General features: G+C 38.6%; 1 protein-coding gene and 1 long non-coding RNA gene across 3 annotated transcripts in view; one reads left to right on the top strand and one right to left on the bottom strand.

Moving 5' to 3' along the window:
* LOC127551434 (uncharacterized) overlaps window positions 1-24,576 on the bottom strand; it is an 87,438-nt gene that overhangs the window by 23,070 nt on the left and 39,792 nt on the right. The gene's annotated exons all lie outside the window — the stretch shown is intronic.
* ABHD17C (abhydrolase domain containing 17C, depalmitoylase) overlaps window positions 16,600-24,576 on the top strand; it is an 84,110-nt gene continuing 76,133 nt past the window's right edge. Inside the window, exon 1 of one of the 2 annotated variants that reach the window (XM_051981161.1) lies at window positions 16,600-17,641. In XM_051981161.1, coding sequence (XP_051837121.1) covers window positions 16,697-17,641 — 945 coding nt within the window. In that variant the 5' untranslated portion in view covers window positions 16,600-16,696. The remainder of the gene's footprint in view (window positions 17,642-24,576) is intronic. The other variant, XM_051981162.1, reaches the window with a different exon arrangement.

Raw genomic sequence — 24,576 nt, forward strand, 5'->3', positions numbered from 1 at the left:
AAACTGGAGAAAGTTTAGAGAAAAGTAACCTAGTAAATAATCTGAAAACTATCAAATGAAGAAAAGTTAGATGAAGTTGGAATATTTAACTTGAGGATATAAAGGTGGGAATAAGATGACTAACTTTAAATATTTGAAAGATCTTTGTGTATAAAAGGAATGAAATTTATTCTGCATATCATTTGACAGGGAAAAAAAAGGACCCTGGGAAGAAGACATAGGGAGGCAGTGATTAACTAAACAGGACTTCCAAATAATTAAATCTGACAGGTGCGTAGTGGATATGGGAAAACTGGGTGACACATTGTTGGTGGAACTGTGAACGGATCTCCATTCTGGAGAGCAATTTGGAACTATGCTCAAAAAATTAACAAACTGTACATACCCTTTGTCCCAGCAATGTTTCCACTGGACTTATATACCAAAGAGATCTTAAAGGAGGGAAAGTGACCACATGTGCAAAAATGTTTTTGGCAGCCCTCTTTGTAGTGGCAAGAAACTGGAAACTAGGTGGATGTCCATCAATTGGAGAATGGCTGAATAAATTATGGTATGTGAATGTTATATATGGAAAATTATTGTTCTGTAAGAAACAACCAATAGGATGATCTCAGAGAGACCTGGAAAGACTTATATGAACTGATTCTAAGTGAAATGAGCAGACCAGGAGATCATCATATATGGCTGTAAGACTATATGATGATCAATACTCATAGACATGACTCTCTTCAACAATGAGATGATTCCAACCAGTTTCAATTGTTCAGTGATGAAGAGAGTCATGTACACCCAGAGAGAAGACTTTGGGTATAATATTCTGATTAGCTTTCTGGAGGTCTCGGGACCAGCTTTGTTTTCAGCAGAATATCACCATGAGAATAGCCAAGGCTAAAGTCTAAATTCTTTATTATAATCTCCTTCCCAGTCTGTCTCCTTCACCTGGGACCTGGCTAGCTTTCTGGAAGGCCTCCAGAATGGGTCTTGGTTTCAGGGGAGGAAGCAGGAGAGCCACCACGATGGTCTCTGTCTTGGAGTCTCCCTCTAGCTGAGTTTGTCCCCAGTTTATATGCTCTATTACAATTACATCATTATAGCATACTGAATATAAACCAATCATTATATCACCAGAGAACCATTATTTGTTGTAAGATTAAATCAATCATACTGAACTAGAGAACTCACATGCTAAACTAGATAACCATTGTCTTATCAATTCCACTGATTTAACACCTTGTTGTAGCATTAAATTAATCATACTGAGCATTAAGTATATTTCTCTAAAGTTCCTGTCCTTTATATCTCCCACTTTCTTTTGTTTTAGAACATAGGTGGTCATACCTTCCCTGACTTCTTAGAAAGGAGGGTGAAAATACCAAAAAAGGAGGTGACCACACCCTCCCTGACATCTCAGGAAGGGAGATGAAAATACCAAAGGTAATTGGGGAGTCAAATCAGATTTTGTTAGTGGATTTCTGAAGGGTATCACTTGAAACAGGTATACATAAATCCATCAACATGAGAGGTATTACATAAGCACATAGTAATATAACACAGGCTAGTAGTGATGTAACAAACAACATGAATGAAGATGAGGAATTATACAGGTCCATAAATCCTAGAAATAGTTCAAAACCAATCTATTGTCCATTACTTCATGTGTCAGGGAATCCAATGATTCCTGCAAATTTTGAAGTGCTGCAACAGTCTCATCATGTTTCAGGGAATCCAATGATTCCTGCTGGTTTTGAAGTTCTATAACAGTCTTATCAACAATTTTTGATGTTCATGAGTCAATTTCCATACACGTTGGGTTAACAGTCATGCTTTTTCAGTGGTACATGTAATCAGAGGTGGAATCACCCAATGTTTCTTGGGTCTTCTCCTTTGTTTTGAGGTTTTTCTCTTTTTCTATCTCTCTCTGATGGACAAGACAAATACGGCTCGTTGGCACCCATCTGATTCCTTCTTCATCTGTAGATTCACAAGCAAATCCTCTTCCCCAAGCAGTTAACCTATCTGGCCCCTTCCATTCACCACTTTCTAGATCTCTCTAAAATCACCGGGTGATTATCTAAAGATAATGGAACTGCTTGTACCAGACACTGCCCTTACAGGGGGTTATAAAACCTCTCTGCTGGAGCTAATGCATCTTTACTGAAAATTTAAAAATTAATGGTATAGAGAGTTAAATTTAGAAGTTCTCTAGGGTTACCTGTGGCTCCCCTGTTCTCTTGTTTTTGGAGGAGTGTCTCGATGTCTCTGTTTCTCTCTCTATTATTGCCTGTCCTTGAGGATTAAAGGATATGTCAGTGGTGTGTAAAATTTGATACTGTGCACAAAAGTGTGCAAAATGTTTAGAAGCATATGCAGATCCATTATCTGTTTTTTATTGTTTGTGGCACATCCATGATTGCAAAAGCTTGTATATGTGGGAATACACAGAAGAGCTGTTGAGTCTCTCAACAGACACAGGAGCCACCTGACAGTGGCTGCTGGAGATCTAACCCAGAATGGATCTCTTCTTGTGAGAGGATGATACAAGGAGCCTGAGAGGCAGTTGCTGTTCTCTGACCTCTCTTAGAGGCCATTGCATTATTTGACCTCTCTCCTCTTCCCTCTGCCTCCAATTTATCTCATTCCCAGTCCGCAAAGGCTGTCTTGTAACTCCTTCAGATGTTATGATTCACTGCTGTGGAGGCTCTCGGAGAATTGACCTGTCCCTTAATATGTGGGAACTGAGTGTGGACCACAACATAGCATTTTCACTCTTTCTGCTGTTGTGTGCTTGCATTTTGTTTTCTTTCTCAGGTTTTTTTTTTTTCCTTCTTGATCCGATTTTTCTTGTGCAGAAAGATAACTGTATAAATATGTATACATATATTGGATTTAACATATATTTTAACATATTTAACATGTATTGGACTACCTGCCATCTAGAGGAAAATGTGGGGGAAGGAGGGAAAAATTTGAAACAGAAAGTTTTGTAAAGGTCAATGTTGAAAAATTACCCATGCATATGTTTTGTAAATAAAAAGCTTTAATAAATTTTTTAAAAATTAAATTTGTCCAAATAGGGAATAAACTGTCTTGTGAGCTGGAACCTTGAATCACTTTAAATATTAAGGTAGACTCTTGTAGGCATATTATATGTGTAAGTCTTGCACAGAGCAGAAAGGTTTTTAAGTTTGTTTTTTTTTAAGTCACTAACAAGATACTTTATACCTAATTACTTTATCGAATGAGAATACTTTTCTGATCACTCAATTAAAGGCATTATGTTAAGCATGGTAAAAGTCCTTAATCAATTTATAAGAAAAATGTTCCCTGTCATTGATGAGATGAAATATTGCTACATAGTAAGTATATTGGAAGTGGTTAAAAAGGAGATCATAGCCTTTGGAGATAGGAGAAAAACAGCAAATTAATTCATAATAGGGCACTACAATGGTGAGCCATCTAAGAGAGAATAGCTTCAGTCAAATCTCTAAGAAACACTCTTTGGATGGGAAGTAAAGAATCTCTATCTCTTCTCTGCCCAGTAGAGGATGACCTTGTAAACTTTGAGAAACTAGAAAATTCTGAACCTCTCATTGGTGTTCTATGTATGTCATATCAGATGTGACTGATGGCAGTATGTACATCAGGAAGTAAGGACACATAACACAAAAAGGAAAGGCAGCTTCAGAACTCTAGAATGAGGAGCAAAAATCTACAAAATGCATTAGGGGAGTTTCACAAAGATTTAATGAAGAAGAGAAAATGCCTTCTGTTATCAGGAGTTATGAGTTCAATCATTTGCCACAAATACTCTTAAAATCTGAGTCCACTTAACACTGGATTTTTTTATGTATTTGTGAGAAAGTGTGTCCCTGGATTTGGACACAGGCATATTAAGGACTAAGTATGACATCATTTTAGTAATTATTAATATATAAAATCTAATTGTCTGGTTAATTGATATCAATTGATAAAGATACCACAAACTCCTTGGATTTACCCCTCCCTATAATCCTAAAGGGAGATGTTCTCTCCCTACTATTACCCATCTGGTCAGGGCAAGTGGGAGTTGAAAGAGTGAGCCTACAGACTTCACTTCACTTACGCTGAATTTGGTTTTAACACTTGAGACTATTGATAACATACAGAAATAAAACAAAACCATCACCAAGTTATCAAGCTTTGAAAATGACAGCCTAATTAGAAGGAAGTCGGGTTATTTGACTCTAGTGTAAGTGACAGGGTCCAGTCAATGGTTTTGATGAAAAATGACAGTATATATTAATTATCTGAAGTGACAAGATGAGGAAAAAAGGCTACTAAATAATTTTAAAATATAATATATGCCCCAAATAAAACATTTCCTAATTCAATGAGAAGGCTATTTGCTAAACAGATTTCCATGAAAGAGAATAAATGGTTTTTAGTAATATTATTATTAAATATTTTGTAAGCATACTCTGTAGGAAAGATATTAAGGAATGTAATTTTTTTTTTTTAAACGCTATAATCTCCCAAGATATTTTGGAGTTTACTGGCTAGATTTCATTCTTAAGTACCATACCTAAAGCCCAGATATTCTGACTTTTTGACTGGCCAACAGTAGTTCCTAGGGCAAACTCCACTTGGTGTATGTTTGGGTGCTGATTGCCCCAGAGTGAATATAAATAGTGGTAGTTTCTGTTTTGGCCAGAAACCTGGAAGGTCTTCTCTTACAGATTGGAATTTTGTTTAGATTAGGTAAAAGATCTTAATCACTAAATGGGTATTGCCTCAATTGATCTTAACCTCTTAAAATAGTTGATCTTAAACCTTAAGTTAAAAAAGTCTAGATGACCCATTGCATCTAAGGGTCATCTCCTGTTTTCCTGATCTATATCTTGCTACTGGACCTAGATAGAATAGGCCTGGGGAAAGTGACAATGCCCAGAAAGGGAAAAAAGAAGCAGTTTCCCTATACTGCAGTGAACATGGAGGTAGAGAGTACAAAATGGAAGACTAAAATCGTGATGGTGGGAATATTTTGAATTTCAAACAAAATATCTGATCAAATGAGCAATAAACATTTATTAAGTGCCAGGCACTGTAAGTGCTATGGATACAAAAGGAAGAAAAAGATAATCCCTATCCTCAAGGAGGTTATAGTCTAACAAGAAAAACAAGCAAAAAAAAAAAAAAATGTACAAAGCAAGCAACAGAAAAGTTAAATAATAATTAACAGAAAGAAGCCACTAAAATTAAGAGGAGTTGGAGAAGGCTTTCAGTAGATGAAATTTTTATTGGGACTTAAAAGAAGTCAAGGAGGCTCAGGCATAGAGTATAATAAGAGAAAATGTCCCAGAACAAGAGATGGAATCTCCTGTTTTTGGAACAGACAGAAAGCCAGTGATGGGGAGTAATGGGTAAGAATACTTGCAAGGAAGGAGAGGACTGGGTTTTGAAGAGCTTTTAATGCCAAACAAAGCATTTTATAATTATGTATTTTGTATTATAGTGAGAAATTCAAAATGACTGAGTTTGTAAGCCTGAGGAACTAAGTTGATGGTATACTGGGGAAGTTAAGAAGAAGAGAGGGTTTTTGACATCTTGAGTTAAAATATCTATGGCCATCCAGTTCAAAATGTTCAATAGACAGTAAGAGATAGGAAATCAGAGGTTCCCAGAGAGCTTAAGACTGTTTAAATATATTTGAAGAGAATTAGCACAAGATAACTAAATCCGTGAGAACTGATGAGATCACCAAATAGAATAGTATAAAGGGAGATAAAAAGAGGGCCCAGGACAGAGCTCTGGAAGATACTCACCATTAGCAGGTGTAACCTGGATAAAGATCTAGTACAGAACACTGAGGAATGTTCATATGTGAGTAACGTAGAATCAGGAGAAAATAATGATTCAAAATCCTAGAGAGAAGTTATGGAAGAGATGGTGACTGACAATGTCAGAGGCTAAAGAGAGCTCAAGAAGCTTAGAACTGAAAAAAAAAAAAGGGCCAATTTGACTTGGTAATTAAGTTAGTTAGTACCTTTGAGGAAAGTGGTTTTGGTTGAAGGATGAGGTCAGAAGTCAAATTCTTAAGAATTAGGAAAAGAGTGAGAAGATAGTAAGGCAATTATTATAGACAACCTTCCTTAGGATTTTAGTTAAAAAAAGAAGAAGAGATATGGAATGATAGCTAACAGGGGTAGATGAATGAAGCAAGGATTTCTTTGAATGGGGGAGAAATGGACATATTTGTGAAAAGTAGAATAGCACCCGGTAGACAGGGAGAGAGTAAAGATAAAAGAAAGTGGAGATTAGAGAGATGGCAATCTGCTGAAGAAGATGGTATGGAATGGGATCATGGTATGGAATGGGATCACTTAAACATGTAGAATGATTTGCCTTGACAAGAAGGGTCACCTCACAATGTGAGATAAAGGTGAAGGAAGAATGCCAGAAGATGTCAAAAGGCATCTGTAAGATATGAGCTGAGAAGGCAGAAAGATTCTAGTGTAAGTGGTCTCAAATTTTTCAGTGAAATATGATGCAAGTTTCTTAGCTGAGTGTGTGGAGGTAGCACTTAGAAGGTGGGGAGGAAAACTATGGGAAGTTTAAGAAAAGATGAAAAGATTTGGGAAAGCTATATTGATAAGTGGAATAGTGAGTTAATTATGGGGGTATAAAAGGGTGTATGGCTACAATGAGGGTCCAGTTGAGATTACCTAACAATTTTGTTGGATAGATAGAATCAATCAACATCATTTCATGATTTTCTCTGGCTTCATTTAGCAACATATGAATAAGAATGAGAGAAGAATATGGTAAGATTAATCCAAAGGTGTAACTTGGCAGGGTAAGATTGGTGATGGCATAAGAGGGGAAGGGATTCAGGAGAAGAGTAAGGTAAAAAGCTGAACTGGTTTATTAAGGAACTGAGATGGGGAAAGAAAAAGAGTGTAGGAGCAATGAACTGGGAAAATACTAAAAAGTCAAGATATCAAAAGGTATAGTATGAACAAAGTAGGGTTTAGTATGAGAAGGTAAAGGGAGAGAGAGAATGATAATAGATTGTGATCATATAAAAGAAGTGGAGAATTTGTGGGCAATAACAAGATCAAAGAGATCTGGTGACTTTTTCTTTGTGTAGCTGAGGTGGGAGGGAAGGAGTTCGCATGGGAATAAACAAATTGAGGAATTGGAAGGTAAGGTAGTATGGATACATTTGAAGAAGTGTCAACAAGAATACTGAAGTCTCCTTGCCTGGCTAGAATTGGAGAGGAAAGATTGTGAGCCATTCACTGAACTCAGTAAGAGAAAGATCTGAAGATTGGTAGACAGCAGCTTCCAAAACTGATTGATTAGTAGATATGCACTGAATGAATCTCCAAGAAGTAGGGTTTACCAAGGGATAGAATAAAGGAAGGCCTAAAAGTATTTATGGCTTCTAGAATAAAGTAAGGAGTAGTTCAGATTGTACATATCCATTTTAGTATTTTGAGAAAATCATTACAAAAAAAGTAGGAGAAAGCAGAGGGAACATTAAGATAGGAATGTGAAAGCATGAACCAAGGATGTTGAGAAATCTAGTTTGACTGAGATATAAAGTCTAATTGGTAGGACAAGTAGTATAAGGCTGAATCCATTAACTTCAGCTACATAAAACACAGCCTCCTTGCTAACTGTATGTAACCTTTATTTTCCTCCATCTGTCTTCAAATCTGGAACCAGGAACCATGATCAAATCAATTAATATTGTGCCTTGATGACATATATCAATATATTCTTCTATGCCCTCACTCATAAACTTAATACCTTTCCATAATAAAGTTCCCCTTCTAGTTTACCACTCTCTACTGTATAGTCTTCCTCATTAGAATATAAACTTGAAGACAGAGATTATCTTTGCTTTAATTGTATCCCCAGGGCTTAATTTGTTGTTTGGTACTTAGTAAGTGCTTAATAAATGCTTTTTAAAATTTTTTTATTCTAGGCCTATTCTCAAAGAGATCATAGAAAATGGACTCATAAGCATAAAAAATTGCACATATTTACAAATTTTATTTTCACAATCCTCATTGTAACATTCCTGAAAAATCAGTATCATTCAGCCTTTATTTTAAGGAGAAAAAAAATCACAACATCCCTTGAAGTGAGTAATGAGTGTTGATGTTTCAAATTTTCATATGTAATACTGACTACCCTGGCTTTCACTGGCTAGAAGCCAGTTATGTTACATTTTCTTCTTCCCCCAGAGTTCTCTAGTACTCTTAAGAGGACTGGGGGTACCTAGTTTCTCTATAAATAGCTCCAATCCCTATTAATGATATTGTCCTGAGTGTAGGAGGTAGATACTCTATACTCCAGTTTTGATTTAATCACTAACAATCAGTTTAGTTTTTACACAGAAATATTTATTTCAATAGAACTGACTACAAATACACAAGATTACTCCTCCAACTTGTGAGAGACATAATTTTTCTTCCCCATCTTACTTCTACCTCATTCTTCAGAAAAAAGAAAGGATTTAGGTTTATCAATTAGCACAATTCCTTTAGCGCACCATCCCAGCTCTAAGTCCAGTGCTCCCCTAATATCTTTCCCCTCCCCAATATCCCAGATTCCTTGGCTTCTCTAAACTTTCCAGCTGGGCTGAATAGCCTATCACCCTGCCTGCAGTCCTAGCTCCAGTATCACTATGGTCTGAACTCCTAGGTTTGAAGGGGAACATTGCTATTGCCTGGAACCGAAAAGGACAAGCAGAACAAAAACAGATACTCCGAGGACCATTTCTGAGGGTAAAAGAGAGGGTGCAGGGAAGGAAGTTCTTTCTTTTCCCCAAATTAGCTCACAGTGCCCAAGATCTGGGAGAATTGCAATCTTCACCCTCTGGGCAAAACAGGAAGAAATGCTAGAAAGAGTCTAGCAGAAAAAAGAGAGAGATTTTCTCAGTCTTGCTGGTTTTAAAATAGACACTGTTCTGATATAGCCACACCCACAATAACAGAATTCAGCACCAAATGATGAAGTTGGGGTAGCACTTCCTAGTTCAAAATATGAGGTACAAGGCACATGTGAAGAATTCACAAGGGTGTTCTTTTTGCCCTTGTGAGTAGGAGTGGCAAATATGAAATAGTATCAGGAGAACCTATAGTTAGCAAGGAAAGGGCTTTTAACAATTAATAATGGAAAAGACAAATTCCCTGGTAGAATTCACAATTAACCAGGAGAAAGGAAATATGCCATGAGGTAGAAGTATGCCATTAACTGTCCTGTTAAATCCACAGAGGAGTTTAGCAGACTAACCCTAAAAAGAGTTAACAAGGGAAGGGCATTACACTATTGATTGGCAGGCTAACCCTAAAAGGCATTTAGCAAGGTAAAAAAAGAGAACAAGGAGAAAGACACCATGAGGCATGGAGGATGGGGTGAGATCAAAAATACCATGAGAGAGAGGGCATTGGTGGGTTAACCACAAAAGGGATTCAGTAAAATGGCGCAAGCCATGGGCAGATTTATAGGGGAAATTTAACCTTGGAAGTCTGACATTATTTGGCTTTCTGATTGTATACACTAGGTTGGGGTCTCCCAAGACCTCCACAAGGGGTTAGACAGTAAAACTGAGCTGATCCCAATCAGTGCCCTTCCCTGCTTGCCTCAAGGAATATTATAATCTTATCAGTACTTAAGGCTTTCTCTGCCAATCCCACCTAGTTACCCAGGACTTCATCATCCTATATGGTAGGGGATGACAGGCCTCCAGGTTCTGGACCTGCTCCAAAGGCTCCTGGGTGCCTCCATGTCTGGTGTTCTGGGCATGCCTCGACAAGCACTGATTACATATATGAGGAATTAGAGACACAGTATCTTGCTTATTCATAGTCTCAGCTAATAAGTGACATACTTGGGATTCAAACCTAGATTTCCTGAAAGAAGGAAAAAACTGCCTCCCCACTCCCATCCTCACTATTTCTACTGAGAACCTTGCCTCTTATTTTATAGGAAAAAAAATGAAGTCATTCATCCTCTTCTACACTCTTGTTTCCTATCATTCAGGTGCCTTCTGCCAGTTTCTCTTCCTTCACCTGTTTCACATGATGAAATGGCCTTATGTCTTATGAGCTAACCTATCTACTTGTTCAAGCAATCTCATTCTATATTGTTTTATCCAAAAGATTATCCCACCTGTTATCCTTACTCTTTCACTAATTTTCAATTGATCCCTCTTTACTGGTTCATTTTCATACCCATTTCTCCCCATCCTGAAGAAACCCTTATTTGGTTCTTCCATTCCTGTTAAGTCTTTTCTGTCCTGTGCAACTAAATTTGAAAAGATTCTATAAGAGGTTGTAGTGTCCTGCAGTTCCTCCACTATCTGCGGCCCTCTACAATAGGGACTGTTTTTTCTCCTCTCATTCTTAACACCTTACATTCTGGCTTCTAAATACAGTGGAAGCCACCCACAAATATACAAAGGTAGAAAAAGCAATGAAATAAGGATATAGCAAACAAGATAATGTTTGGATAATGAATGGAGTTATACTGAACTAAGGATAGGAAGGTTGGAATCTGATTGTAGAAGTTTTTATTCCATAGGTAATTGAAGTGTTGAACAAGAAAATGGCATGATCAGACCTATGTATTAGGGGAAATTACTTTAAGCAATGATATGATTCAATTAAATCATTTAATTTAAGAAAGAAGAGAAAGGAGGCAGGAAAATGAGTTAGGAACCTATTGTAGTAGTCCAAGTAAAAGGTAATAAGGGCCCAAAGTAGGATGGTATTAGTGAAAATTAAAAGTAGAGGACAGGAATAAGATATATACAACTGACTGAAATACCAATAATGGATTTAACAACTTTTAAGATATCAGGACAAGGAAGGAAAAAGTCAGATCCTCTAAGATCAAACAAAACTAGTGTAAGCCTCTCGACCCCCTTCCACCTGCAAGAACAATGTCAGTCAGTAATTTTGGTTTGGATTGGTGTGAGGAGAGACTTGAGAAGAGAACTACCAGAAAATTAACTCAATAGTTGAGGTGACAAATGATGAGAGCCTGAACTAGCATTTTAAATGTATAAGTAGAAAGAAGGGCATAGATATGAGGAAATTTGTGAAGATATGAATTGTGTGTGTATGTGTGCCTATGTGTGTGAATATATGATTTTTAGGAATTCTCCTTGACAGAGATAAGAGAAATAAAATAATAAATAAGCAACTCTACCTTCTCTCTGTTGTCAGTTATCATTGTCCAAGCAGAGGACCTAAGCCAGTGGTCCTCAAACTTTTGTTCTCAATATCTTTATCCTATTAAAAATGATTGAGGATCTGTCCAACGAGTTTTTGTTTATGTGGTTTATAGTTATATTGATCACATTAAAAATAAAAAACTAATTATGAATTTGTAGACTCTCTGAAAGGATTTCAGAGATTCCCAGGATGCTCTGGACCAGACTTTGAGAACCACTGCTGGTTCTTAATTTTTTTCTAATATAGCTAAAAAGAAGAGAAAAGAAAGAAAATACACATAGAGATGAGTCCCAAGGTAGAAAGAAACCTTTTTATTGTTATTAGCTTCTTACCAGCCTTAGCTTAATCTGAGATTTTGCTATTATTTTACAGATCATATGCAGCACTCATATTCATTCTCTGTTACCCTGCCTTGGATCTATTTTCTATTTATTTTGTTTTAAAATTTAAGTTGGTTGGTGAGTACATGTATGTTATTCTCTTCATACAAATCCCATTTAACCTCCTCATTGGTATTATTTCTCTTAGTGTTGTCATTTTCATTCTTGAGGTAGCCTCATCTTTCCTGGGCTGATTACCTAGGTGGAATTTTACTTATCTTTCCCTAGGAACTCTGTGATATCTGTTCTTCCCAAATTCAGGGTATACCTTGGACTATGCCTGGATTTAATTTCCTTCTTTATCATAAACTCTAGGAAGAAATGGTCACTTCTACTTAATGGTTCTTATCATTTCCACCTCATCTTACTCTTCTGAATCCAAACAGAACAGAAGCAATCAGGTAATCATTAAGTACTTATTAAATGCCTAATATGGACAGTGATTATAATCACTGTGCTTCATGTAGGAGACAGAGTCAAAAGTGAAATAGTAACTGCCTTCAAAGAATTTATAGTCTAATTGGAGAGACATGTGCATAGAAAAATATATGCAAGAATATATATGAAGAATAACAAGATAGTTGGTGGAGGAAGGTATGGTGATTCAGGCAGACTGGGAAAACTTTCATGGAGAAGGTGATACTTGAGCCAGGTTTTGAAGGAAACCAGTGATTTAGAAGAGACAGAGGGGAGGATAGAGAACATTCTAAGCATGTAGGACAGCTAAAGTAAATGTAAAAAATGAAATGGAGTGTCATGTGTGAGGCACAGTAAATAGACCAGTTTGTCTGGATTGTAGATGCATGGGAGTACACATGTAAAAAAACTGGAAAAGTAGGGAGGGGCCAGATTGCAAAGAGCTTTAAATACCAGAAGAGTTTATATTTGATCTTAGAGATGATAAAGCCACTGGAGTTTGAATATGAATGTAGGGGAAGGGGGTGTCACATGCTTAAACTTGTGCTTTAAGAAAGTAATTTTGATTTGGATTGGTGTGAGGAAAGACTTGAGAAGAGAACTACCAGAAAATTAATTCAATAGTTAAGGTGACAAATGATGAGAGCCTGAACTAGCATTTTCAATGTATAAGTAGAAAGAAGGGCATAGATATGAGGAAATTTGTGAAGATATGAATGACAAAATTTGACAACTAATTGTATATGTAGGCTGAGTGTGGGGATATCGACAACAAAATAGTAAATTTGCATGAGTGGAATTGTGGGAACCAGTCTTTAGATGGTGGAAATTAGATCATTCTTCTATTTTTCCCCAAACTGGCTCTGTAATTTTTCCCCCTGAGGCAATTAGAGTTAAGTGACTTGCCCAGGATCACACAGCTATTAAATGTCTGAGATCAGATTAGAATTCAGGAACTACTGACATCAGGTGATCTATCTATTGAGACACCTAGCTGTTCTCCCCTCCCCAACCCTCATAAATTTTTTTAGTGTTAGGGATTGCAAAGTCAAATATTCAAAGATGTATTTTATTCCTCTATTTGCACTGAGCATAAACAGTTCTGTTCTTTCATTTCCATGTCTAATAACTACTTATACCAAAAAAAAAAAAAAAAAAGAAAAAAAAAAGAAAGCCTCTTTGGTAAACTAAATACAAATAACATATATAAAAACATGCAAAGACAAAAACATCAGAATGTCATATCCCTTACAACAGCTAGTAATTTATTACAAAAGATGTACAACATTTGCTATTAAGCAAATGTAAAATTAAAAAAAAAAAACATTTAGGACCTTAAATATGTTTCTGGAATTGTAGAGAATCATGGGATTTTGAGCTGGAAAGGAATTTAAAGATCAAGTGCCTTGCACATAGTTGATATACTAAATGCTTGTTGAATTGAAAAAAGAAAAGATGGTTGTTGATTTTAATTCAGTTCTCTCATTTGATCAATGAAATAAATGAGACTCATAGGGTTTAAGTGATTTGCTCAAAATCACATGGATAGTTAATGGCAGAATAAAAATTAGAACCTTGTTCTCTTCTCCTGTTTCCATGCTCTTTCTGCTATTCCATCTTGCATCCATCATGTGAGAGGCACATTTCATAAACTTAACAGTAAGCAAAATGTATAAAATTTTTCTTGATTAAAAAGAAAAAAAACATCCAACAAAATCTACCCTTTTTTGCCATATGGGATGGTTCTTTATGAGAGACAAGGGAATGGGGGTGGGAATTTAGGTGCTGAACATTAAAATAAAAAATTATTTAAACTTTTAAATAAATGACGATTCAATACTGACTTATTTTTTGTTTTTACTTTATCAGATAAAAATATCCTTAAAACTATACCTAAATAGTTCTTACTAATCTTTTATTTCTTTAATCATAGTTGAAAGGGATAGACAATATAATCTCTAAGTTCCTTTTAACTTTAATTCTAGGGCAAGATTTTTAAAGGCCTTTCTTAAGTGACCAATGATTTTAAGCAAATTACTTAACCAGACTGAGCCTCAGTTTCTTCATTTGTAATACCAGGATGTTGAACTATATAACAAAGGGGAGCCTCAAATCTAATTTGATAACACTATGATTTTAGTGATAAGTAGGTTGTTGATGTTTTCCCCAAGTTCCAATTGTATTTTCCTGTCAATAGAACTAGATCATCAAATGACAACATAAAAGCCAATTTCCTTTTTGGACACCTGTGTTTTCTTTCCCTTCCCCTTCCCCCTAGCTGTGATGATCCTGCCAATTTCACTGTCCCTAACTGCCCTGACTTTGTAACTGGGCACAGTGCCTTCCATCAATTCCTGAAAGAGAACTGGGTTGCCAGCTCAGTGAAACAAGGAAGTGTTGAAGACCTCATGTTGGCAATAAGAACACAGAAAGTTTTAGAGCATGGATAGTCACATTAAAAAAAAAAAAGTATAAGTCTGGTATTAATATTTAGAACAGGCTCAGGTTATGTAAAAGGTTATGAAAAATAAGGAAATAAAGGGAAAAATAATGAAAAATACACTTAAACATGCTAGAAAAAAAAAAAGAAAACCTGGAATAGTAGCTGCATGACAATATAGTCGTAAACCACTCTTAGTCTCTTAGTTACTATAAAACTTGGTACTTTGGAATAGAATGTCATTCTTAATTTGGTAAATCATCAAATTTAGCAAAACTTGTTTTTATACAGATTGGGATTCACTAGAAGTTAATGCATGTATGGGAAAACAGTCCTAGTAGTGAAAAGAAAAAAAAAATCTTTATAATTTTCCATAAAATAGGAATTCCTTTTTATCCATTCTCCCCTCCACCAAAAGCAGTTAAGAAGAGGTCTCCCTGTAATTTAAACATAGGCAGTAGGTTATGCCTTAGGGAAAGGAACACAGTCCAAATTTTGGATTCATAGAAAGGCAGGGCAATGGATTGAAAAGAATTCTGGGACAGCTAGTTGGTGCAGTGGATAGAGCACCAGCCCTGAAATCTGGAGGACTTGAATTCAAAATTGACTTCAGACACTTAATAAGGCCTAGCTGTGTGACCCTGCGCAAGTCACTTAATCCCAATTGTTTTAGGGAGAGGAAAAAAAAAAAGAATTCTGAACTTTCCAGAGTTTGGCTTGCTTAGTCAGGAACACAAGCTTGTACTTCATTTACACCCTTGTTTTTTAGTATAAATTGAACCAGTACAAAGAGTGCTGGTTTTGGGCTCCAAAGACCTGTTTTCCAATCCAGGCCCTACTCTTACTATTTACATGGTCTTGGACAAATGTCCTTTGGCCTCAGAGCTTTATTGGAAAGTGAAGGGAGTTGGAGAAGACTTTTAAAGTCCTTAAAGGTCTAAAATTTGATATTCTGTAACCCAAGGCTTTATAAGAGCTCTGTACAATAGAGTACCAGTATTGATGGGGGGGAGGGAGGGGAGAGTTAGTGGGTCAGAGAACCCTGCTTGGATATTCACTGTTTAGCTTGGTCAGAGCTTTACCTCTCTGAAACTCGTTTTCCTCATTTATAAAATGAGGGGGCTGAATTAAATAGCCTCTGAAATACTTTCTGATTTAATTATTATGGATCATGCATTCTAACATTTGACCTCTGAGGCTCAGTTTTCCCATCCACAAATTTAGGGGACTGATCTATCCTTATGACTTCTGAGGTCACTATCAGCGCTGTGATTCTTTGACTTGGCTCTGTTCAACTCAGTTTCCTCATCTGAAAAATGGGCAGGGGCTCAGAGATGACTTTTAACTCCTAACCTGTGTTCCTATGGTAATCACAATTTGTTAATATGACGTTCAGTCAATCACTTAAGCTCTCTGGGTCTGTTTCTCCAGTCTAAAAGAAAAGAGTTGGGTTGGGTAATGTGGAATGTCTCTTTCCATTTTCTTGTCGTGGTTCAGACCCTTTGCACTCTTGGCTACTCCACGGACCCGTAAAACATCAATGCTGTCTATGGGGTTTTCTGGCCAAAGACATCGGATTGGTTTGCCACTTCCGGTCCCTCAGGTTATGTGACTTGCCCAGGGTCACACGGCTGAGACATATTTAAGATCATATTGGAACTCGCTTCCTCCTGACTCTGGGTCCAGGGCTCTCTCAAGGGCCTCTCCACTACAGAACTTAATTTTGTCTTCTCCCCTATTTTTCAAGAATTGCATTTTTGGGTGGTCAAAGCTTCCTTCACATCCCCACTCCTCAGGCTCCCTCTCTCCCAGCGTTGGCCCCTTGCAAGCCCGCCGTGCAGGGCAGCCTGGGGAAGCCGAGTGTGCAAGGTTCCTGGCGGGAAGAGGACCAGCAGAATCACCTCGGTGCCCACCTCCACGCGGTCAGTCGAGGGCGCGCGCTCGGATTCCCCAGGATGCCTTGGGCAGCGCGCCGGCTCCTGCGGGGCGAGGCTGCGGTCCCTCCGCGCTCCCGCTCCCCCCAGCGCACGGGGCCGCGGCCCCGCCACGAGACGCCGGGCCCCGCCCCGCTCCGGGCCGGGGCTGCCGCTGCCGCCGCCGCCGCGCCTCTCGGCCGGCTTAAGTGGGCTGGCTCCGGGACTCCTGGGGGGATGCTGTAGCGGCCGCATCCTAACCCGGAAGTTGTGGCGGCGGCGGCGTTGGGAAGGGGGTGTGTGTGTGTGTGTGTGTGTATGTATGTGTATGAGTGTGAGTATGTGTGTGTGAAGGGGGGCGTGAAGACGAGCCGGCCATGGCCGCTACCGCCGCCTCCGCCCGCTTTGTGTGCTGCTGCTGCCGCGGTTGCTCCGACTCCCGCTCCCGGGCCTGAGGCGCCAGCGCCATGCGTCCGCCGCGGGGCCGCTGCTGGTGACCTCCCTCCGGCGCCGCGCCGCGGCAGGTCGGGCCGGCCCGGGCTGAGCTGGCGGGCGGGCCCCGCCTCCGCCCTCCTCCCCCGGGCTCCAGCCACCCCTGTCCTCCGCCCCCTCCCCCTCCGCCGAGCGGGCTGGCGGGCGGCCGTCCGTCCCAATGCCCGAACCAGGCCCCAGGATGAACGGCTTTTCCCTCGGCGAGTTGTGCTGGCTCTTCTGCTGCCCGCCCTGCCCCAGCCGCATCGCAGCCAAGCTCGCCTTCCTGCCGCCCGAGCCCACCTACACCGTGTTGGCCCCGGAGCAGCGCGGGGAGCAGCCCCCGGCTCAGGCTTCGGCGCCGCCGCCGCAGCAGCCACAGCAGCCGCAGCAGCAGCAGCAGCAGCAGCCGCCCGAGGAGGCGGTGGCAGCAGCGGCGGGTGCCGCAGCGCCCGGGGCGTGCAGCCTGCACCTGAGCGAGAGGGCGGACTGGCAGTACTCCCAGCGCGAGCTGGACGCCGTCGAGGTCTTCTTCTCTCGCACAGCCCGCGACAACCGGCTGGGCTGCATGTTCGTCCGCTGCGCTCCCAGCAGTCGCTACACGCTGCTCTTCTCGCACGGCAACGCCGTGGACCTGGGCCAGATGTGCAGCTTCTACATTGGCCTCGGCTCCCGCATCAACTGCAACATCTTCTCCTACGACTACTCGGGCTACGGCGTCAGCTCGGGCAAGCCCTCGGAGAAGAACCTCTACGCGGACATCGACGCCGCCTGGCAGGCCCTGCGAACCCGGTGAGCCGTCGGGCGGCCCCAGGGCCTGAGCTAGCGAGGTTTGGGCATTCCCGGGTCAGGGACGAGCAAAAACCAGCAAATCAAACCCACGGGCCGGACCTGGTGCCGCCTCCTCCCTCCTTTGGTGCCCCCCACGCGAGGCGGGTTTGAGCACCCAAGTGCTGAAGGCACAGGGGAAGTCTGTCTAGACACTTGGGGACTGGGAGGAGGATGGAGGCAGAGGCGACCTTAGCTTCTTTCATGAAGTGGGAAGGAGGGCTTGTAAGCAAATTTATTATTATTTCCCCCTGTAGCTTCAGTCTAATAAATCTTCCAGGTTCTTGGTAGATGTAAACTCAAAGGATCACTTGCTTTAATACAATGTTAGGGCCACTTAGAGTCTCATCAGCTTTGACAAGATAGTTCTTTTGTGGCTGTTAATGAAGGTTGCAGAATATAGTGAGTGATGTTTGGAGACTGGGTCTGAATGAAATTGTTTTATGATTGTTTCTTTGGAGAAGGTACTTGAGCAAACTGCCTCCCTCTTCTCCTCCTTCCTTCCCCCCCCCAAAAAGTTGATCGCTTTCCCGATAATCTTAAAAGAACTAAGAATCAGGTAGTACATGGAAATCTAATGAACTACCTTCAATGCCCTTGAAGTAGTCCTTTCAGGTAAATTTTGTCAATATTGATGATTCACTGAAACCACACTGTGTCCAAGAGATGGTGGTAAATTGATTAGTCATTGTCACCTTTCATAGAATTAAATGACTTGTTAATCCAGATTGTGTTTGAATTTGGTGTTATTGGAGGGGGGTGGGAAATCTTGTGTCCTTCAATTAGCATTCACTTCTCCAATAAGAAAAGACTTAGCATAGTGTTTAGAACTGGCAGGGAATTTGGGATTTATTTTTGTCTAGGCCACATCTATAAGTGGGATAAACTACTTTACCTGTGTGTGCCCCAGTTTCATCATCAGTAATATATTTTCCACCTAACCTCAGGACAGTGATGGTGAAGATCATCTTCATCTTTTGGTAGAATCTTTTGAGGCCCTGAATTTTGTATGTGAAAAGGACTGCTTATTGTATAATAAGTACAGAATTAGATTGCTGTTCCTGCCATCCAGCCTTTATTTTAGGACTGGGTTTTGTTAGGATTTATATTTTATTGTTGTTCTCTATTTGTATAGACATATGTGTTTATAAATGACCCTTGGCATCCCTGGATAAATGAAATAGTTTCTCAACAAGGAAGTGTGAGTCCTCATATTTAACATATGCTGTTTATTCATGTTCTTGATGACTGTGTGACATAAGGAAGAACCTTAAATTCTGTAGTGATATAATCATTTGGATTAAGGCTTTTTGAAATGATTCAGTTGTGTTTGTATCATATATAACTATGTTGGATACAATCTACAAGTAGTAAAAAACCACGTGAATAATTGAGGGTTTGTACTTCTTTGCTTGACACACTTGATCATTGTTGAAACCATTGTGTAAGGGCTGGCTAGCTACAGCAAAATAATTGAAAATTTTCAATTTTGTATCAGTTTGAATGTAAAGTTATTATTTTTTTAAATGTTATATCTAGTTATTCATGGCTTGGTTTATAAGTTTTGAGCAAGACTCCTTCATTTCCCATGCTTAGGCTTTTCCCTTCTACCCAATCCTCCATCACAAATAAACTTCATTGCATAAAGTAATATTTACAAAATACTTGGTGATCCAAGAGGGCTTAGGCATTGGTTTACTTAAGGGGATATATATTTGATGTACGTTTTACTTATCCTTATAGCATGTGCATTACTCAACTATCCAGCTTACCTGGCCCATCCTACCTTTCAAGTATTATTTTCCATTTTTTTCTTACACAATCCCTCCACTTCAACCAAATTGGGCTGCGATATTTAAAATATACCTCATAGTATTTTTACCTTTATAGTCTAAACTAGTCCTCAACAAAATTCAAATCCTCTTTCCTTCAGAAAATTTTCATCATCTGAACCAAAAATCATCTCTTTCAGTTGCACATTTCAATAATACTCACGTGGCACTTTTAAATAAATTACTTCATTTGACAGATTTTAAGAGTTTTCTGTGTGCTAAAGACTATATTGGATTTTGAAGATACAAAGACAAAAAATAATACAATTCCTGTACTCAGAGATCTTTTCAGTTGGGCAAAAACAACGTGAAAAGTAAATGCCCAATATATCGGGTAGAGAATAATTTGGGGGGGAGGACAATAACTTCAAGAGACAAATCAGAATAAATAAGCCTTTTCTGAGTTTTGTAGGAAGTTAGAGGATTCTAATTGCTAGATGATAGTATATTAGAGGTAGAGGGAAGGGGAAAGGCTTGGGCAAAGGTGTAAAGATGAAGATGGTGGTTATCCAAACCTTGGGAATGGAGGAGTCAAAGCATTACAGAATGTTAGGGAGCTGGAAAGGACCTTAAGTATATTTTCTCAGCAAATCTGAAGCCAAAGGAGTGAATTGAGTTGCCCACAGACATATTGGTAAGTGTCAGTCTTGTGTGTTCTTAGTTTCTCAAAGATAATCATGACATCATGACAGGACCATGACATATTAGGATATGTAAGTGAACTGGGTTTGTGTGAAGGAAGGCTGTGCAAAGTCACCAGCCTTACTTTCTCCTTTGGAATTATCTGGATCCAGTGTTCAGATACAGATCTGCACCTGTGAGACCTCAGTTTTTATAAGCTAAGATCTTACACTATGTTTGTTAGAGGCAACCGTTAAAGCTAGGTAAGAAAGAAATGGGAAGAATGGCCTTTTTTACCCAATGGGGAAAAGCAGTAGGGGTAGGAGATGGGTGGGAATCAGTCTGGCAGGGGAAAATCAGGGTTTCTGACCTAAAGCTAAGAATACAGTTGTTATTTACATTCATTCTGGAGCTATCTGGGATTGCCCTGGGACATTTTGTTGACCTCTCCCAGAGACTTAAGATCTGGTCCTTAAGAAAGCCATCTAGCTTGTGAACCCCAAAATAGGGAGAGAGAAGAAAGAAAACAGAAAGATAGGGGGAAAAAAAGGAAAGAAAGGAGGAAAAAAAAGGAACGGGACAGCTCTTAAAGAGCTAGTTGTCCTTTGTTCTTGGAGAGGATAATGACATTTAAAAAATGATAGCATGGCATTCAAGGAAATTGGCTTTGAGTAAAGAAAGGCTGTTCTAGGTCACCAGCCTCACTTTATCCTCTGGAACCATCCAGTCTTTAGTGGTAGTTTTATATTCTAAATCAAGGGCTCCTTCCTTTAGATCATACTGCCAAATATATTGCTTTGTTTGCAATTATCTAAACATATCTTATATCCTCAGAATGACATCCTCATCAAATGCCACTCTGAAGAGCACAAATTTTACCATGTTTCCCATGGTATCTTGCAAAGGGTAGACAATATTTGTTGATGAAGTAAGTAAATAAAACTTTTTAAACTAAGCTGAGCTTTAAAAAAATAATTAGACCTTATTTTACTTCCAGATTTTAATACTAAAAATGGTAGAACTTTTTCAAAACAAAAGTGTCAACCTACAAGTCTTTGTAATGCCCAAATATTTGTATCAAACATGATTCATTCCAGTATTTCATATTTCCTTTTATCTTTAATGTATATTCTACATTAAATTATGGCATGAAATAATTTTATACCTTAAGAGTTTTAAAAACAGCTATGTGAAATTTGGTCCACTAAAAACCAGTATTATTTGGAAATAATAGTAAGAATATGTTTATTGTTAGTTCCTGAACATATTCTTGGAGAATATGGAGAATAGTTGTATATAACCTCTGAAGAAAGAGATTGAAATAATTTAGTATAGGATTCCTAGGGAAATTAGAGACGAGAAAAGGGAGGATTTAGCAAACATGGAGCTTAATTTGAGGCATAGGGGTATCAGCTTTATGGTGTTCATTAATATATATATATATATATATATATATATATATATATATATATATATATATATATATATATATATATATATATATATATATATAGAGTATACTGTACTTAATACTTTGGGGAATAACATAGATAAATATAACTATGCCTCTTAAAGACTTTACAATGTAGGAAGGGAGCTCAGATAATACTGAAGAACTATAATACAACGGAATTCAATTTTACAGATGTTTATTAATTGCCTGCTATGTTCAATTCACATAGACACTGGGGATAAAAATAACAACAAAAAAAACAACCCTGCCCTCAGTGAGCTTTATATACTCCACAAAGGGTAGGAGATGGAATATAAAATGTATATACAGGTAAGTATAATACATGGTAAAGTGGATAAGTGCTGTGCAAAAGGGAGAAAAAGTGCTAATGGATAACAGTGAGAAGAACACTTTCACTGGGTAGATAAGAGAAAATGCAGACGGTAGGATTTGATCTAGGTCTTGAAAGATGAGTAGGATTTTGACAGATAGAATAAGCAGGGCACAGAAAATGGCAGTAGTGAAAGTAGCCAGGAAACATGTTTGAGAACTGTCCAGTAGTGCAGTTGAACTGGAGTTTAAGATGTTTAGTGTATGTTTGTGAAAAATAATACTGGAAAGGTGAGTTGGGCTGAAGCATGGAAAAATGTAAGTCAGATTAGGGAATTTTTGTTTGATAGGTATTGGAAAACCCTGGAACTTTAAAAGTAGGAAAAATATATCAGAGCAGAAAGTTTGGCAGTTGTTTTTGTTGTCAGGAGAGAGACGTTAGATCAGTTATAAAGTTGTCTTAATTTTCTTCCAACTCTGAGATACATAAGAGATTAACATATAATAAGAATCACTTGTATAATTAGTACTCATCCAGTTTCTTCTTATGGACCTTTAGTGTTGGTAAAACCTGTCCCCTCCTAAGACAGCTCATTCTACATTTTTGTACAGTTCTTATTGTTAGAAAAATTTTCATTTTATCCCCCTGAAATTTGCATCTTTGCAACTTCCATTCATTATTCTAGTTTTGACCTCTCAGGTTAAGCAAAACAAGTCTATCTTATTCCATATGACAACCTATCTATTCTTGAAGTAAGTGATCACATTTTCCACTTAGTCTTGGGAAAGTATACCTAATGTCTTCAACCAATTTTTGTTTTGTAATGGCTTCTTCATTTCCTTTTGGGTGTGCTCTAGCTGCTTAATGTGCTGCTTAAGGTTGTTGTTGTTTGTCCTTCTTCTCAAAGAAAAAGTGACATAAGGAAGGTGATGCTGTGGCATACAGTTGGATGCAATGGGAATCCTAGGCCTTTTTAAGCTAAGGTCTTCACCAGGTCTCAGTTTGACAGAGGAATAAGATAGGAATAATATTTGGGGAATAAGGCTAGATAGCAATTGAGGCAAAGAAGCTCCTCTTTCACCTAGTCTTTCTAATTGAAGACAGTACTTTAGTTGTAATTTCCAGTCCCCTCACTATATTGTTCAGTCATTTGAATCATGTCCAATTCTTTGTGACCTCATTTGGAGGTTTCTTGGCAAAGATGCTGGAGTTTTTTGCTCTTTTTCTCCAATTCATTTTACAGATTAGGAAACTGAAATAAAGAGGATTAAGTGACTTGCCTAGGTTCACACATATTTGGGCCATATTTGAACTCAAGAAGAAGAGTCTTTGTGACTTAATGCCTGACAATCTATCCACTGTGCTACTTTCCTAGCATGTTTTTATGAGTCCAAAGAAGAGTTTGGAATACAATATCTTAGAAAAAGTGTTTACTTGGAAATTAGGAACCCAAGGTTCTTTTTTTGGATACTTGATTTTTAGTGAATCATTTCATCTCTCAGGATCTCAATTATCTCACATAAAATGAGAACAGACAAAATTATATTTGAATTCCTATTCAGCCATAAAATTAGTTTTAGGTAACAAAGGCCAAAGTAAGGTGATGACAGCAGGGAGAGGAAGTAGGAGATGAATACAAGAAAACTTATGAATTAGGAATCTATATGACTTAAGAACAAATTGGGTGTGAGAACCAAGGAACAAGGGGAAAAAATGAATCAACAAGTATTCATTCTTCAGTATTCTTTACTTTCACCAATATTTGTGCTCTTTTATTCTCCATATCCAATTAATTGCCAAGTCTTCCTCATTCCATGTTCTCAGCATCTCTTATCTTTCCCCTTATACTACAGCCATTCTGGGCCAGTCCCTCACCACATCTCATCTGGACTATTGTAGTAGTCTTCTAATTGGTCCTCCTACATTCAGGCCAATATACTTTCTCTACTACACGACTGTCACATTGATGTTATTAAAGTGTAAGTCTGGTCATATCACTCATCTGCTCAAAAAGCAAACAAACAAAAAAAAAAGCCCTCAGTGGCTCACTATTGCCTTTGGGATAAAATATAAACACCTCTGTTTGGCCTTTTAGTCTTCAATAAACATTTATTAAGAGCCTTCTATGTGTTTAGTGCATAGGATAGAACTCTGAGCTTGAAGTCAGGAAGAGCTTAGTTCAAATTTTACTTCCCACTTACTAGTTGTATAATCCTGCACAGGTCTCGTAATGTCTGTTCACTGGAGAAGGAAATGACAGACTAGTCCAGTATCTTCCTAGGAAAGCCTCATGCATAATATGACATGATCCACTAGGTCATGAAGATCAGACATAATGCCAGACACTGGTAACACTGAGGATACACAAAAAAGAAAAAAGAACAAGCCACAGTCTGCTTGAGGAGAAAACATGCAACCAACCAAGCACAAACTTTAAGTGAGATATATTGTAAATAATCAACCTCTAGAAGGCAGTAGAATTAAGAGGAATCAGAAAAGGGATTCCTGTGGAAGGTGGGATTTTAGGTGGGACATAAAAGAAACCAAGGAGGTAGAGAATGAAGAGGGAGAGCATTCTAGATCTATATCTAGAGGATAGTGGTACATATGTGCAATAGTATTAGGGAAGTTAGGAAGAAGGGTGTCTTTGGAGTGAGAAGAT

The sequence above is a fragment of the Antechinus flavipes genome, chromosome 2 (genome assembly GCF_016432865.1).
Source record: "Antechinus flavipes isolate AdamAnt ecotype Samford, QLD, Australia chromosome 2, AdamAnt_v2, whole genome shotgun sequence".
In the NCBI taxonomy this organism is placed as follows: domain Eukaryota; kingdom Metazoa; phylum Chordata; class Mammalia; order Dasyuromorphia; family Dasyuridae; genus Antechinus; species Antechinus flavipes.